The sequence below is a fragment of the Triturus cristatus genome, chromosome 9 (assembly GCF_964204655.1).
Source record: "Triturus cristatus chromosome 9, aTriCri1.1, whole genome shotgun sequence".
NCBI classification, from domain to species: domain Eukaryota; kingdom Metazoa; phylum Chordata; class Amphibia; order Caudata; family Salamandridae; genus Triturus; species Triturus cristatus.
This window is the reverse complement of record NC_140592.1, coordinates 883,431,223-883,447,900: the sequence shown is the minus strand read 5'-3', so window position 1 is coordinate 883,447,900 and position 16,678 is coordinate 883,431,223. Positions and strand designations below refer to the sequence as shown.

Genomic DNA, 16,678 nt, shown 5'->3' with positions numbered 1-16,678 from the left:
CTAAAATTGTATTGCGAACCGAACGGCCGCTAAAGCCGGGGGTTCCCCTTAGATGAACCAGCGGAAGGAGAAGCTTACCGAACCACACGGAGGGAGCATGCATCAACCCGGAGTGGATGGAACGGCGCCGCATCTGAGGACTGATTTATAACGTGGGAAGGACGCCGGCCGCCACGGAACGTACCGGGACGGGCAGCCGCTAGATGCTGGCAAAAGAGTGTAATGGAATGTGTGTTAAGCTGCTCTCTTTTAGCCTCAATGTTTTTTATGCATTTTATGTATTTTTATGTGTGTGACTTTTATGGTTTACCAAAAAAAACAAATAAAGTTTTGATGATGATGATGATGATGATGTGGAGTCCAGAGAGTTCTCCAAATTTACGCATGATGTTGAGTAGGTTAGACATCGAATTAGCTGGATGCCACAGATCTATTAAGGTGTCGTCATCATAGAGAGAGACAACATGATTGGTCGTCTCCAGTGTTATCCCCAAGGGACCCCTAGTACGTCGCAGGGCCACCGCCAGGGGCTCCCGGGCATATTGGTGGATGGAAGAGTACATCCCTGTCTGGTGCCAACTGAAAACGCTTGGAGACCATGCAACCCGATCGTACCCAGGCAGATGGATCAGAATATAGAAGAAGGGCTCATTGAGTAAATTTAGGTCTTAAACCCACTTTACACAACACATGCCCTAGGTAGGTCCAATTTAGATTGTCAGATTCGTACTCGATATCCAATAGGGCGAGGGCCTAGGCACCATCTTGGAGATGTGGGGCATGATAGACGTGAGCGAGACGTCGGATGTTGTGAAGTGTTCTGTTGTGGAATGAACCCTGATTGGTCCGTGTGGCCCAACTCAGGCAACTGCAGAAGTAGGCAAACTGCCAGCTCACTGCTAAGGAGTTTCACATCAATGTTTGGGAGTGATATTGACCGATATGCCAAGGCTACTGTGGGATCTCTACCTGGTTTTGGCACCATCATGATCAGTGCCTCCCGCATGGTGGCTGCTAGGCTTCCGATGCTCAGGGCTTCCTGATATACCTCTAAGAGCTTATCAGCTATAATCGCTGCATACTTGTAGTAAAATTCCGAGGGCAAAGCATTGGTACCCGGAGTTTTTGTGGTCTTCAAGCATTGGATAGCGGCAAGAGAGAGCTATCCAGGGATTCTCTAGACTCTGGGGGGAGGCCCTGTAAGGGATTATCTGCCAGGAACTTCTGCAGCTCGACGAAAGAGGGACATCGTCGCTCAGTGTATGTGTTACATAAATGGGTATTAAATACAGCATTGATAGCCGCTCGTGTACAGAAACAGGGTTGAGAGCACACTGCCTCACATCCCAGCACAGTTTGCCCCTTTGCATCCTGGGATGGGCGGAAGATCCTTTAGGTACCTTGCAGCCGTCAGATGGAACACATTACCCTTAATATTGCGTCTCGAACCATCTGAACTAATCTTTAGAGCCAAGCTCAAAACTACACTATTCGAACAGTAAAGTATTCCACTTCTGTAGGTTCCAGTTAGCAGCCGCTCCTTAGCGCGGGGACACGCCGCTGTGCGTCCCCAAGCGCTTTACAAAACTCCCTAAATAGAAAATAAATAGTAAATGCAGTACAAAATTAGTGCTTACTTTAAATTGTGCTGTAGTTTTTCACCAATGTTGGTGCAGACATTTCTGTGTATCTCTAGACATGTGTTTCTGGGTTCAGCCCTTCATCAGTAGAGAGCAGCAGTTGTAGAAAGCAAAAGAAAAGTCATCTTGGGTTGCTGGAAATGCGCCCAATTGGTGGAATACTCCAGGATATATTCAAGTAAGCATGTAACATGAACTGCATTTACCAAAACTGTGCTGGGAGGTGAAGCGGTGTGCTCCCACCCCTTCCTGTTTGAAAAGGCTCCCTTGAGCCTTTGCGCTGACAAGCTTGTGGAGATGCACCTGTGCGCCTGTGAGAGGTACTGAGACCTGAAAGAATTGTGGCAGTCTGCTCAGCAACCCGAGATTATATTAGTTTTTATCTCTACTGATGACGGATGATATCCAGAAACACGTGTGTAGAGATTTACAGCACTAACCTGCACCAAATTTGGTGGAATACTCCAGGTATACATTCAAGTAAGCATGTAACATGAACTGCATTTACCATAATGCTAAGGGGCGAACTGTGCTGGGAGGTGAAGCAGTGTGCTCCCACCCCTTCCTGTTTGAAAAGGCTCCCTTGACCCATAGACATAACGAGCTTATGGAGATGCACTTGTGCGCCTGTGAGAGGTACTGAGACCTGAAAGAATTGTGGCAGCCTGCTCAGCAACCCGAGATTAAAGTCGTTTTTATCTCTGCTGATTACGGATGATATCCAGAAACACGTGTCTAGAGAATTACAGCACTAACCTGCACCAAATTTGGTGGAATACTCCAGGATATATTCAAGTAAGCATGTAACATCAACTGCATTTACCATAATGCTAAGGGGCGGACTGTGCTGGGAGGTGAAGCAGTGTGCTCTCACCCCTTCCAACCACTCGTGTACAGACCTGAGTTCTCACATTATTATGAGGGATCAGGATTGGGGGCCGGAGAGCTTCCCGCATGACTAATCGGGCTAATAATACACCCGTTTTATCTCCTTGCATATGGAGCCTTGTACGTATGGATTTCTAGTCTGTGGCAGTCCTCCAGTAGCTCAGTTTAGACCTCACGCCAAACAGAGAACTGTGGTGGCTGGGAAGTGTGCAGCACCTCCAGTATTTTTTATTGCTTTTCATGTTTGTCAATGTCGCTTACCAGCTGGCGACAAACCCCATAGGAGTTCTTGATACAGACCCTACAGAGAAGAACTTTCATTGCTTCCCAATCTAGGGCTCTAGGGCTCACTGAACTCCAGTTCTCAGCACAATACTGCCCCGGTGTCTGATTCATGGTTTACGCAAACCGGGGATCAGACCAGGCCTCAGCACAGAGGTGCCACAGAGGTCAAGTAATTACTGTATGTTATACAGACATTTTGGATTTGTGTTTGTTTTCTGGATGAGTTTGATGTATACAAAATTTAAAATTAGATTATATTTTATTATGTTTTTACCATATTAAAATGTTTGTAATTGTTACTTAGTTCGTAGCGTATATGAACACTTTCCTCGATGTTTGTTAGATTGGGGATAGAACAGTAAATTTGATCCATAGGTATGTGCACTTTCCCCAGTGTTTGTTAGAATAAAGTTAGAAGAATAGTAAATATAACTCTCTCTCGCTCTCCCCCCAATGTTTGTACTTTCTACAATGTTTGGTAGGCTGGAGTAGAGAAGTACATCTTACCCTCCTCCCCCAATGTCTGTTCTTTCCCTAATGTTTGGTGGCTGGAGTTAGAATGGCAAATCTCCCCCCCCCACACCATTAAGGGCCTGATTAAGATGTCGGACGGAAACTCTTCCGACCGACTCCTCTTCGGAAACGGTTCTGACCCACTCGCATCCGGCGAGTCTGACCGACCAATTATGATGGTTCTGGACACCTTTCAGAAAGTGGCCCATTGACTTCAAAGGGAGCTTGTGTTACAAATAACAACACATGTTCCCATTCAAAAATGGGATGGTTGCGGAAAATCTTGCACCCTGTCACAGGCACCCTATGGCGCCTGCCACTTGGGTACCCCTACGTCACCAACTTGAGACCTCCGTGTGAAAAGGAGCCTGCTACAGGCCCCCAAAGTCTGATTCTGACAGCCGTTCCATGTCGGACGAACCGATTTGGAAAGGCTGTCCGAATCTGGCATGGTATTGCTTCGGTCGGAAACGCGGTCAATAGAGATGTACGATTCTGCTTCGACCGACTCAGAATCTCCGAATGCCGGTCAGAACTGAATCGGACTGACTGAACGGTTACCTTTCCATCGTAATCGGTTGGTCAGAAAGGTTCCTGAGTCAGTCGGAAACATAGGTTCAGACACGGTTCCGGAGAATCCGAATGCCGTTCGGAGCCTTTCCGACCAACATCGTAATCAGGCCCTAAATGCGCTTTTTCAATCTTTGTCAGATGTAAATTAGAATTGTAAATCTTCCCCCCTCCCCACTCAGTATATGCATGTTCACCAGTGTTTGGTGGAGACTGGAGCTAGAATAGTAAATATGACCAGTCAATGTATGTTCTTTTCTCAATGTTTGTTGGACTGGAGTTAGAATAGTAAATCTGCCCTGCCTCCCCCATTGTATGCACTGCATTTAATTTTCACACCCAATTTTTTTTCGGTCCTCAATGTTTTTTAGACTGGAGTTTGAGTAGTACATTTTATGCTTCCCCAATGTATGCTGTTTCCCCAACATTAGAATTACAATAGAAAATATGACCCTTTCAATAATATTTGTTACACCGGAATTGTAAGTGTTTACCCCCGTGCATACACTTTCTACAACGTTTGTGAAACAGGAGTTAGAATAGTAAATCTGACTCGCTGTAATGTTTGCAGTTCACCTAATTTTTGTTGGACTGGAGTTAGAATAGTATATTTAAAATCCCTGCATATGCATTTTCCCTAAATAGTCTTTGATTAGCCTTAAAATAGTAAATCTTACCCCACTCCTAGTGCATTTATTTTCCTACTTTTTGTTGGAATGTTGTTAATTGGTGTATTAGAATAGGTTCTTATTTTATTGTTTTTAGATTGGAGTTAGCTATTTCTGTATATTGTTTTCGAAAATATTTTGCGGGTATATTATTTTAAAGTATACATTTTCAAACAATTAATTTTTTTTAGTTCTGTTTATTTTACATTTATATTTTTTATGTGTCTTTGGAATTGATAAACATTAGTTTTAGTAATATATATTTACCATTTTTTTTAATGGCTTCATAAAATATGTTGATACATTTATTCAAAATGCCTTATTTATTATATATGTTCCTAGTCTTAGTGTTTTCAGTGAATTTATTTTTTGTTCAAGAATTATATTTATTAGTTAATATTTTTAATTTATAATTTAATATTAGATATGTATATTTTTTATTTTAAAGTTAAAGTACCTGCATGAATAAATGTTTTAACCCTTATTAAAGTAATATATTTTTTAATGCTATACATCCTTTTTAAAAATGAGTTACTTTTTTTAACAAAATTAGTTAACTCTAAAAAAAAGGTTTAATAATGTAAGTTATATTTAAATTTGTATACTCTCACCTACGTAATGTCAATATTATGGTCCCCAATATTTTTGTAATAGACATTCTAGTATTTGACAGTAGACATATTTAAAGTCAATATTTTGGACCTTGACATTCTTGTACCACAGTATTTTGGTGGCCGAAGTTCTGCTGTACAATTATGAAGGTAATTATTGACATCAGTGAGGATGTTTGTAAGGGAAATCTCAGACAATTCATAAGTAAATCAGTTAAAATATGCTGTTTCAGTCTCAGTGAGGTCGGTTGTTCAAAGTATTGAAAAAAATGTCAAGGACATTATTAAGATGCAATCTAAATAGAGTAGTAGTATCCTCCCATGCTATAATCAAGAAAGATCTGAAGAGGGGGCGCTAGAGTGCCATCAGCCAAAACAGCCACACTGTCCTGTGGCTCCTCTCAACCACACTGCAATTTCATTAATGAATTTGTTACCTGAAGCCCTTCCTAAAGGTTATCTAACTAAGAATCATTCTGTAAAGTTCCTATGTGCAGAGAGCAGTTGCAGGACTCACAGGGATTATTGAGGTGCTGCTGCTGACTGAGATTGGGCAAGGCCTGGTGTGATGTGGCCTGTGTGTTGGGCGCTGGCACCTGCCCTGCGAGAGAAGAGAACCAACCCTGTGCTTTATGACCTGTTTCCACTGGAGCAGGGGCAGCATGCGCCTCTGGCATGAGAGTTAACGTGAGTTGGAGAGACTCACTGCAGCTGCTGCTTTGTCTTGGAGGTGCTGTGGCCATGGCCACAGTATTAGGAGAAGCTGGTAGTGCAAGCTCACGGATGTGGTAGGGCGGCTTGGCTGGGCCTATCTCAGGCAGCTTCCTTTTTCATGGAGTGTTGGCTGTGAGGCCTGGGACTTGGTTCCCCTCTCAATAAGCCCTCAGGCAGAGCCACAATGTAATATCTGTACTTGAATTGTAACACCAGGGAAAAGCGAGCCTCATGGATGAGTACACATAACTTGCAGTACTGCCCTAAATCCAATTTCCATTAATGAAGGTTCTCTGCTACAGGGTATTGAATCACCATTACCACCAATTGTTTGCTACCAAGTAAGGGGATGGTCAAGTCGCAGTGCTGGAACTGGGTCGCCCACAATAATCTATCAGACTCACTAGGCGGCCGCCTTACATCAGAATTCTTGGATTTCAAAATCCAAAGCGCACATGAGCATATGGAAGTCATTACGATCCCTCAGGATAGAAAGCTCTATATCTTTGGATCTCTTCCTGTTAATTCCTTCATATTTTAGTTGCGACAACATACACATGTGCAGCTGCATTGCCCCGGCTGCCCCAGTTCCATTGAGTCTATTGCACACATTTTCTTTGCTTGCCCGCTGTCAACTCGCCGAGGTGCAAATGGTTGGCATCCGTTTGCAGGTTGTTGGGAACATGATGCCACCAAGATGTGTTGCGCATCCTAAGATCTGACTCAAGACCACTAATTGCGTGTGCAGTAGCCAAGTTTCTTGGGAACATGAGGATAAAATCGAAGGCACACACTAAAGTTGTGAATTGGTGTCCCTACGGTTTCCACTCCATCTTCTCAAACCCCCTAACGGGAACAAGGCAGTATCACTAGGCATTTGCAACCTAGCGCAGAGTTTAATCTTTTTTTATGTGATTTTTAGTGGGATTTTAAATGCACTACTTTGGGGCTTTCCCCATGCTAACTGTACTTTTTATTCTTTCCGATTGATCTTTTTTTTAATTGGTTTTACCTTGACTGTTATATATTTTTTTTAACAACTCATTGTAATTGTATATTGTGAATGTTTGTCATGTATTCAAACTTGAAGTTCCGAACTGTAAGCACTTTTTACAGTCATAACAAATTCATTGTAACACTGCAATGTCTTCAATCTTGTAATTCTGTACGGTTAGCACTTGCACTTTTATGGTCAGAACGACCAAATAAAGTTTGATTTGATTGATTGAATCACCATTACCACCAACTGTATTCCTTGATTTGAGCATTATCGCACAGAGCAGAAGGCCTGGTCCTACATATCCATGTGTTGGCTGTTCTGTGAACAGGAATTGGGACATCATTTTTCAAATGAAAGTTCTAGAATTGTATTATTCCTCGACTTCACACTATCAGTCAAAGAGGCACGCAGGGCATTTGTCCTCATAAAAAACATCATCAACAATCCTATATAGTGTATGCCATACTCTATCTTACGAAACTGAAAATCGAATAAAATGGCAAATTTAACTTCTTCACAGATCCTTAACATCCAATTTCTCCAAGCAGAGGTTTGCAGATCATCTTCCTCAGCTACAGAGACTTTGAACGACTCAACCACAGGAGCATTGGGAACAAACAACGGATGCCATCATTCCAATTATCTATTTTACTTAATTCTTAGACAACATGACATAATTGACAACCCCTACACCCTGTCTAAGGAAGTGCTGTTGGTCTGCTACTGATGGCAGGGGCTTCTTAGTAATGTCTCTCTACACATGTCCTAACTTCTTGATAATTGTAATAATGTCATTATATACAGGGTTATTCCTTAGCCCATACATATGCCTCCTTGTAGGGGCCATCTGATTCCCCAACTTGACTGGCAAATGGAAAGAGATGACGTTGTGTCATCAGCTGCAATGTTTAGGAACTCCTAGTGGAATCTCTTCTTCCATTCTTTAACTGGGATTGTTGTTCTTTTTTAATTATCTCAGAGAACGTTTGTTAAGGATGCTTTAGGGAGGGTGTTGTATTCACTAAGGATTGAGGTTTTCAGTATGGAGGTTGCGGCTAAAATGGGACTTATTTTTTTTATATCCCAAGTTATTGGTCATGATCACTGTCAGCACAACCTTTTGCATTTATTTATCGGCATTTAAGAATGGAGGACCTCTGGGAAACTGACTGTTTGTACCTCTTCAGACTACTGGGACCACCATAACAGACTTATTATATGATTTACACTTGCTCAGAATATAACAGTTTTTGAGCCCTTAGTCCGAGGCTCATAGACTACCGCTACTTGTCGATATATAGGTAGCCCCAAACATGGTTGAGAAACAAGGCTTCACCGGACCACTGGACTTCACATCTCCGTTGAAGAAAACTCTGTACTCAAGCTGCCGTCCTGACCATTGACAAGAAAAAGAACCACACACAAAGGAACATGGCACAAGGCCTTCCCTGGCTTTGTCACCCTAGACCATGGGTACCTGTAAACATTTTCCATGGAGCCAAAAGGTTTGGTCTGTGATGTGACCAAGGTCCTCATTGATGCCAGCAGGGTGGCCGTTGAGGGAGCAGGGGATGTTAAGGTGGGTGTAGGAAAAACAAAACATGTATATCTAGTGGCTGGATTTCACAATGTGAAACTGCAACATCTGGATCTGTCCCTGCTTCTCCACCTGAACAAATTGTGTGATACTAGGCAATTGTTTTCTTTTATTTGCTCTCCTTTATCTTCATCACATATAAGAAGACCTCCAAATACATGACTTCAGGACCCGGGTTGTACAAAACCTTCTCTCAGTGTTTGATTTAATAAACTATAATGTTGTTTCTGTATAATAGCAACCCAGACAACCCAAAAGGTGCACACAAGAACTGATTTGCCTCTTAGTTCTCTATAGGCATTGTTGTCTGGGTGGGGAGGAAGCATGTTTCCAAATTCATGTTTAAAACTATTGCTTCTCAATGCACAGATATAACCTGATGTACTAAGTTAAAACAGTTCTTCATATTTATGAAATACACTTTATTAATTTTGAAGAGATCCTATTTACACGTTTGCTACAAGATGTCTTTCAAAATGAAGGTGTTCCTAAAGTTAAGTGGTACAGGACACAGTAGTTACTTCTTTCTTTAACTTCAATTAAACTTTAGAAACATGCTTTATTTAAGGTTTTTTTAAGTTTAGTGCTGATGTGAGTAAACATCAGCCCAGTGCTGCTGTTGACCAGGGGGCCACATTTAATGGTCAGGAGGGTTGCATGCCGCCCCCGGGCCGTCCTTTGATTATTACTGCCCCAGACAGTTTGAAGAACTGACGAGAACCAGTTTTGAATAAATAAGGAACTTTCCCCACATAAAGGCTGGCACCAGGTATAAAAATAGGACATTCAGAACCCCTCATCAGAACACTCGTGGACATGTATAAGATTCAGAAGAAGGACTGCCCTGCTGCCAGAAGGACTGGCTTGCTGTTTGAAGAAGGAAGATTGGACCTGCATGTCTTGATCCCAGGATATTCAGAGTGACTCCAAGGGTCAGTTGGGTGATTTCCTGTGAGAACTACAGGAACACAAAAAGCTCCCAGAGGCTTCCCTGCAACTGCCCAGGTGACCAGCACCAACTTGCTCTGATCTGTGTTAGAACATATTCTGGCCTCTGCTGGTTTATTCCTGATGCCCAAGAGGTGGCCCTAGCTCTTCACGTTACACCAATGACCGCCTATTATGCTCAATGTCTTCGCATCAAAAGCCTCCGCTTTGCTGCCTCCTTGATGCGAACGTAATTATTCATGCTGGACTTGAGAAGGTAACACTTTAGCCAGACTAACCTGGTCCCCGCATCGGACCCAAGCTCTGCTGTGGTTGGCCTTAACTTGTGATTGTCCCCTTGTCTGCAGTCTAACACAACCAGATAACCGAGAATGGCACTTTCCACTTCTAGACTCGATTTTCAGAGAAAACTTTAGAATTCAATATTTTCACTTCTACTGGTTCGATTTTTGTCATTTTGGTAACCTTTTATTTATTTCCAAATTAATTTAGGATTTTTCTTGTGTGGTGTTTTCACTTTATCCCTGTTTGTGTGCTGCATAAATACTTTACACATGACTGCTTTTGTGCCAATCTACCAGAGGGCTATGCACAGGTTAATTAAGCGGCTTTTGTTGTTCACCCTGACAAGTATTGTGGTTGTTGCTTGAATGGGTCTCCCACCCCGGCCAACCAATAACCCAATTTCTTACATCCATATTGCTAGATCTCATGTAAAGTTAGGTTTTTTTTATTGACCTTCCTTGATATTAAGCTCAAATTAAGCTTATATCAGTCAATGGAAGGAATGGAGAAATAATCAATATCCAACAATCAAATATTGCAGTCCAAAGAAATTATTATCCAGAAAAGTCTCTTCCAATTAGATTTCTCTATTTTTTCCTTGCGTTTTTTCATATATGTTGCTCCAACAAATTCTCAGTAGTAGTCACAGGCAGTGGTTATATAAAAACTTGTATAATTAATTGATTGGACTACTGAGAGTTTGTTGGAGCAACATATATGAAAAACGCAAGGAAAAAATAGAGAAATCTAATTGGAAGAGACTTTTCTGGATAATAATTTCTTTGGACTGCAATATTTGATTGTTGGATATTGATTATTTCTCCATTCCTTCCATTGACTGATATATTCTTTATATATGAGTGGTAACAACGGTGGGCCACTGGAAGTGGAGTGGGACATTATACTGTTTGTGTAAATTGGATTAGTTATATACTCATATATACTCATACACTTGTCAACCTCATCGTTTCAGTTAGCAGAACTCAAATGAAGCTTATCCTTACAACTCCTATTAACACTGTGATTAAATTATGTCGCCATCAGTTTCAGATTTTCAGTCGATTACTGCCTCTGGTTCCCGATAAACATTGTCCTCTGGTTACTGCTTCACTGATCACCTTTTAATTAGATTATTGTAAAAGACTGTACCCCGAGCTTGGTAGAATGCAAATGTTTCATTTTCAGAGGATCCAAAACATATTGGCACATCTGCCCCTGCTACTAACCATAGAGTGCATATCACCACAGATTTAAATAAATTGGTCTTGCTTCCTGCTTAATCCTCAATCCAGTTTAAGGGCCTTATTATGAGTCTTGTGGTCTGCGCCACAGACTCAAGGTGGTGCAGCAGTGGCAGTCCGGCCACTGGGGCACAGGTGGTCTGGCCGTCCTGGCCTTTTACAACAAGAGCGGTCAGACCACATTTGTACTGCCACAACCGACAGTGATCAGAGATCAATGGTGTGGTGGTGCAGCGGTCTTGAGGCTGCAATAGGCTTGGTGGTGCCCTTAGGCACTACCAAGCATATTACAACTTTCCTCACTGCCAGCGGTCTCATGGAGGTTCTTCGTCCATGTAACTGCTGGCAGAGAGGAAAGAAAAAGGGGCCCTACTGGGCCTCCTCTTGCCCCTTTGCAGGGGGGCAAAACATGGTGTAGTCCTTCCCGTGCAGGAGTGTGTAGTGCATTCCCCTGATGGTTCAGTTTAAAGCTCACTTTGAGCCTTGAAACTGCACCGCTGTGGGACCGCCACGCAGCCAGACCACAAAAATACTTTTAATCTAGCAGGTGGGCTGCGGTGAGTGTTGGCCGTGCGGGAGCGTGACAGTGGCATGCCGCACACTCCCGCACAGTCAATACTCATAATCAGGCTCTAAAAGTTCTTGATCAATTGCATAAATTGCTCTGATGCAAAGTTATTTCGAAGCGCAGACAGAATCCCTAGAAAAATTACATTTTGCCATTTGGGGTTTCCGCCTCTTAGCCATTGCCAATTTTTGGGCAATTTGTTGCATTATGCATTGTCTTAAGTTCTCTTGTTGTGCCATGAGGTAGCTGCGTACAATTGAATGAACGTAGCACTGTCTCATTACACAAAGCTTACTACGTACAAGTTCCTTATCTAGTTAAAAGTCAATTTCGTCACTGCTGCCGTAATCAAAACATTTGATAAATATATGATCTAGGATAACTCAAAGTCAAGACTAGGCAATAAAACCGATTTCCCCTTGCTAAAATTATGTAATGTAATAACCAGAGTTTGGAAGATAGAAAGCCAACTTTTCTCCAAAAAGTAATTAAATGACTTTTTTTAAATTCAGAAATTTTATTGTTTTGAGGTCAAGGCGTAAAAAAAGAGGAGCCAGATATAAGATGCAAGACACCTGCACACTTCAAGATAAATAAAATAAAATAAAACATAGTTAAGTACAGGTACATTTTGGATCAGTTGTAAAAAATGTCAGTCATACAATTAATAATTCCATGACATAAATTATCTGAACGATGTAGCATTACATTCTAGATCCAAGGATCAGGAGTGTAGAAAAACAACTTTTCTCCAAAATGTAATTAAAGGCATTTTGTTATTCCTAGCAAAACCTCTGTGGTTGATTACACGGTGCCACCCATTTTTATTTTGCTTGCCCGTGCCATTATTGAACGCTATGTAAAATAACTCAACTTACAAAAACAAGTAAATTGGTAGTGTGGGTGTTTTAAAAATAAATTCCACTCACCAGCATGTACAGAAAATTGCCTCTGACATAAATTGTTTGGAATATTTGGCAGATAGTAGCATAAAGAGCACAATATAAAAATTAGTCTATTAACTCGATTGCATGTATTCTTTATGTACCCCTGCAGGGCTGAGAAGTATGGTCCAGTTGTGCGTATTAATGGTTTTCATATCGTGTCATTGGTTATAACCAGCCCTCAAGCAATAAAGGTAAAGTAAGCCGCAAGTCTGCACAGAGGTACACATTTCTATGACTGCATCCTTGTGAAATGGAAAAATATTTATTGTGGTCTTAATGAGTAAAGTGCAGTCTTCACACTTGGAGACCTCTGAATCCATCAAGAATACTATTGTGCACAGAAACATTAATCAGGGTTGTATATTGCAATCAATGCTGTGAAACAACAGGAAGAAACCAGCAGAGTTAAAAAGAGAAATGAGTACTAGAAAGTAACTTAGAAGTAATGCTAACTGGATTCTGTCAAAAATTTGACAAATAATCACTACATATAATCTCAATCAGCATTTAGCTTTTCCTCCGAATCGTTTGTTTAGTCAGTAAGGTTTAAAAGAGCCCTATTGTATATGTTTCAGTACACTAAGATTTAAAAAAAATATCAATTTACTTGGGTTTTATGCCACTTTCCATGCCATTAAAGAGTAAGCTTTAGGTCCTTTTACCCATGAATATTCACAAACGCTTTGTTGCATTCATCACAGCAAATTGTAGATCTAGAAAAGCAGGTCTAATTATATGCAGAATGAAATGGCCATGGGTTCTCTTCAGCAGCATTTTTCATAGCTAAGTCACCCCGCACAGCACAGTAGTACTACCTCAAAAACATAGTTTCCACAGTGAAATTTACAAGTCTTGTGGTGCCAGTAACTAGAGCGAAACCGATCCTGCGTTGCTTGTGTTCTGGTTCAGGGAGGACCTGGCTTGGCAATTTGGGCTGGACTGTTCCCAAGGGGAGCAGGGCCAAGGCTGATTTCCATATGGCTTGGTCCAAACTGAGGTGGCATGGGGAGAAGAAGAACAATGGATTGAGATGCTACCACAAGCGATTGCCAGAGGTTAGGCAATTTGCAAGTATTCCTCCCATCACCGTTTGTTTGTTTCATCCACCTTTACATTTTGTCATCCATTCAGCCTCTCATCCATCAATCAATATTTCATTATTCTAACCATTCACTGGCCATTTCATCCATTGATCCGTTCACACTACCATCATCTATGCATTCATCCATCCATAAATCCATACATCCAATATTTGATTCACGCAATCATCAATAAAACACCCTCTCATATTTACATTTACTCTTTCATACATCCTGTTAGATTTACATTTACTATGCCATCCACCTATCCTCTCAGATTTACATTTATTATGCCATCCTTTTACGTACCCATCCATCTGTGAGATTTCCCTTTACTCTGTCATCCTTTTACCTACCCATCTCTTCATCCATCCATCCATTCATGCATCCTCTCAGACTTCCATTTACTGTGCCGTTCATCGATCCATCGTCAATCAACCAATCAATCAGGGGTTTATAAAGCACTCTACTCACCCGTGAGGGTCTGAAGGCGCTGGGGGGAGAAGGGGTGCAGCTCTGTTTCAGTCGAAGGTGTGCAGGGTCGGAGAGCGTCTGATGGTGACTGGGAGCTTATTCCAGGCTCTGGCTGCGGTCTTGGGGAAGGCTCGGGGGGGTCTCTGCAAGGTCGGTGGAGTGGAGGTTCCTTTTGGGTACGTGGAAAGAGACTCTTTCGTTGAGGTATTTGGGTCCGATGTTGTGGAGGGATATGTAGGTGTGGGTAAGCAGTTTGAAGGTTACTCTCTTCTCGACGGAGAGCCAGTGGAGGTCTTGTAGGTGTTGGATCATGTGCTTGTGCCATGGGGTTCCGAGTACGAGCCTGGCTGCGGTGTTCTGGATGGTTTGGAGCTTGTGTAGGAGAGTTCTGCTGATTCCGGTGTAGAGTGCATTGCCGTAGTCCAGTCTGATGGTTATGAGAGCGTGGGTGACTGTTTTCGTGCATTCGGGGGGATCCATTTGAAAGTCTTGCAGAGCATGCGAAGGCAGTTAAAACTGATGGAGGCGATGGAGTTGATCTGGCCGGTCATGGTGAGGGCAGAGTCAAGGATGATGCTGAGGTTACGAGCATGGTCTGTGGGGGTGGGCGGACTCCCAAGAGCACGGGGCCACCAGTTGTTGTCCCAGGAGGAGGTGGGGGGTCCGAGGATAAGGACCCCAGTCTTCTATGAGTTGAGCTTCAGGCAGCTGTTTTCATACAGGCTACGACGTCCTTCATTCCTTCCTGGAAGCAGAGTCTGGGTGTCTTCTGGGTTCTTCGTGAGGGAGAGGATGAGCTGGGTGTCGTCGGTGTAAGATACAATGCTGAGCCCATGCTGTCTGACGATGGCGGCGAGGGGGGCCATGTAGCTGTTGAAAAGCATGGGGCTGAGCAATGATCCTTGTGGTACTCCGCAGTTGATCTCTGTGGATTTGGAGAGGAAGCGGGGGAGTCTGATCCTCTGGGTTCTGTCGGAGAGAAAGGAGCGGATCCAGTTGAGGGCTGTTCCTTGTAATGCAGTGTCGTGAAGTCTTGCTGCGAGGGTGTGGTGTGAGACAGTGTCAAAAGCTGCGGAGAGGTCTAGTAGGATGAGGGCTGCGGTGTGTCCCTGGTCGAGTAGCATGCGGATGTCATCAGATGCAGTGAGGAGGGTGGTCTCGGTGCTGTGGTTGCTGCGGAATCCCGACTGAGAGGCGTCTAGGATGGAGTTCTCTTCAACGAAGGTGGTCAGCTGAGTGTTTACGAGTCTCTCGGCGACTTTGGCAGCAAGGGGGAGGAGAGACATGGGCTGGTAGTTGTTCAGGTCTGTAAGGGTCGGCCGTGGGCTTCTTGAGGATGGGTTTGGCCTCTGCCTGCTTCCAGTCGTCTGGGAAGGTGCCGGATTCGAAGGAGGTGTTGATGGTCCGTCTAAGTTCCGGTACGATGGCAGGGGCTGCTCTGTGCTAGATGTGTGGTGGGCAGGGGTCAGCGGGCGCTCCTGAGTGGGTGTTATTCATGATCGCGGTGGTGAGTTAAACGGTGGCCGGATTCCAGGTTGTGATGGTAGGCTCTATGTCGGTGGTGGTGGGGGGTGTATTGTCTGGCATCTGTTCGCTGAAATTGTTGTAAAGGGCCTTGATCTTCAGGTGGAAATAGGAGCTGAGCCTGCTGCACAGTTCCTGGGAAGGTGTGATGTCTGTGGTTTCGCTGGGGGGCTTGGTGAATTGCTGTATGACGTTGAAGAGTTCTTTAGCATTGGTTGCGTTGGTGTGGATTTTGTTCCTGATGAAGGTCCACTTGGTGTCTCTGATGCACTGGTGGTATTCATTTAGGGCGCTGCTGTAGTTGTTCAGGTCTTCTTTGGTTTTCCAGTTTCGCCAGGTTTTCTCGAGGCGTCTGCAGGTGCGTCTGGCTTCTTGGAGTTCGGTAGTGAACCAGGCGGTTTTCAGGGGGCGTTGTAGGTGGGGTGGCGGAGGGGTGCGAGCTTGTCGGCACAGCTGGAGATCCATTGATTAAATTACTTTGTTGCGGAGTTTGCGTCGGTCTTGATACAGGGAGGGTCCAGGAGGAGGGTGGTGTTAAGGTGCTCCTCAGTGATCTTGCTCCAGTTCCTGGGCGTTGGGTGGGTTTAGGTCCAGAGGTCATGTTGAAGGTGAAATGTATGCAGTGGTGGTCCGTCCAGGGGGGCTGCGAGGTGTGTCTGAAGTGGATGTTTGTCCCTCCTGCGAAGATGGGGTCGAGGGTGTGTCCTGCTCTGTGGGTGGGTGTGGTGATGAGCTGCTTCAGTCCGACGTTGGAGAGGTTGTCGAGGAGGGTGGTGGAGTCCGGGTCGCTGCGGTTGTCGAGATGGAAGTTCAGGTCCCCAAGTAGGATGTAGTCCATAGAGGTGATGGCGTGTGGTACGACGAGGTCGGCAATGGTGGTTGAGGATTGGGTGCGATGTCCAGGTGGTCTGTAGGTGAGGGTGCCACGTAGCGTGGTCCTGGGGGAGGTCTGGAAATGGAGGTGTTCAGTGGTGGAGTCGGGGTCGATCGTGCTGGAGGTGGAGAGTCAGAGGGAGGTCTTGTGTACGAAGGTGAGTTCTCCTCCAGGGCAGTGGGGGCAGTCCTATCTCTGGATCTTGTATCCGTCAGGGATAGCGATGGCAATATCGGAGCCGGAGGAGGCGTT

At 43.8% G+C, this 16,678-nt stretch overlaps 1 protein-coding gene across 1 annotated transcript in view; it reads left to right on the top strand.

Moving 5' to 3' along the window:
* LOC146799016 (cholesterol 24-hydroxylase-like) overlaps positions 1 to 16,678 on the top strand; it is a 275,481-nt gene that overhangs the window by 60,223 nt on the left and 198,580 nt on the right. The window contains exon 3 of the mRNA XM_085626413.1: positions 12,585 to 12,666. Within this exon, the coding sequence (XP_085482539.1) occupies positions 12,585 to 12,666 (82 nt within the window). The remainder of the gene's footprint in view (positions 1 to 12,584; positions 12,667 to 16,678) is intronic.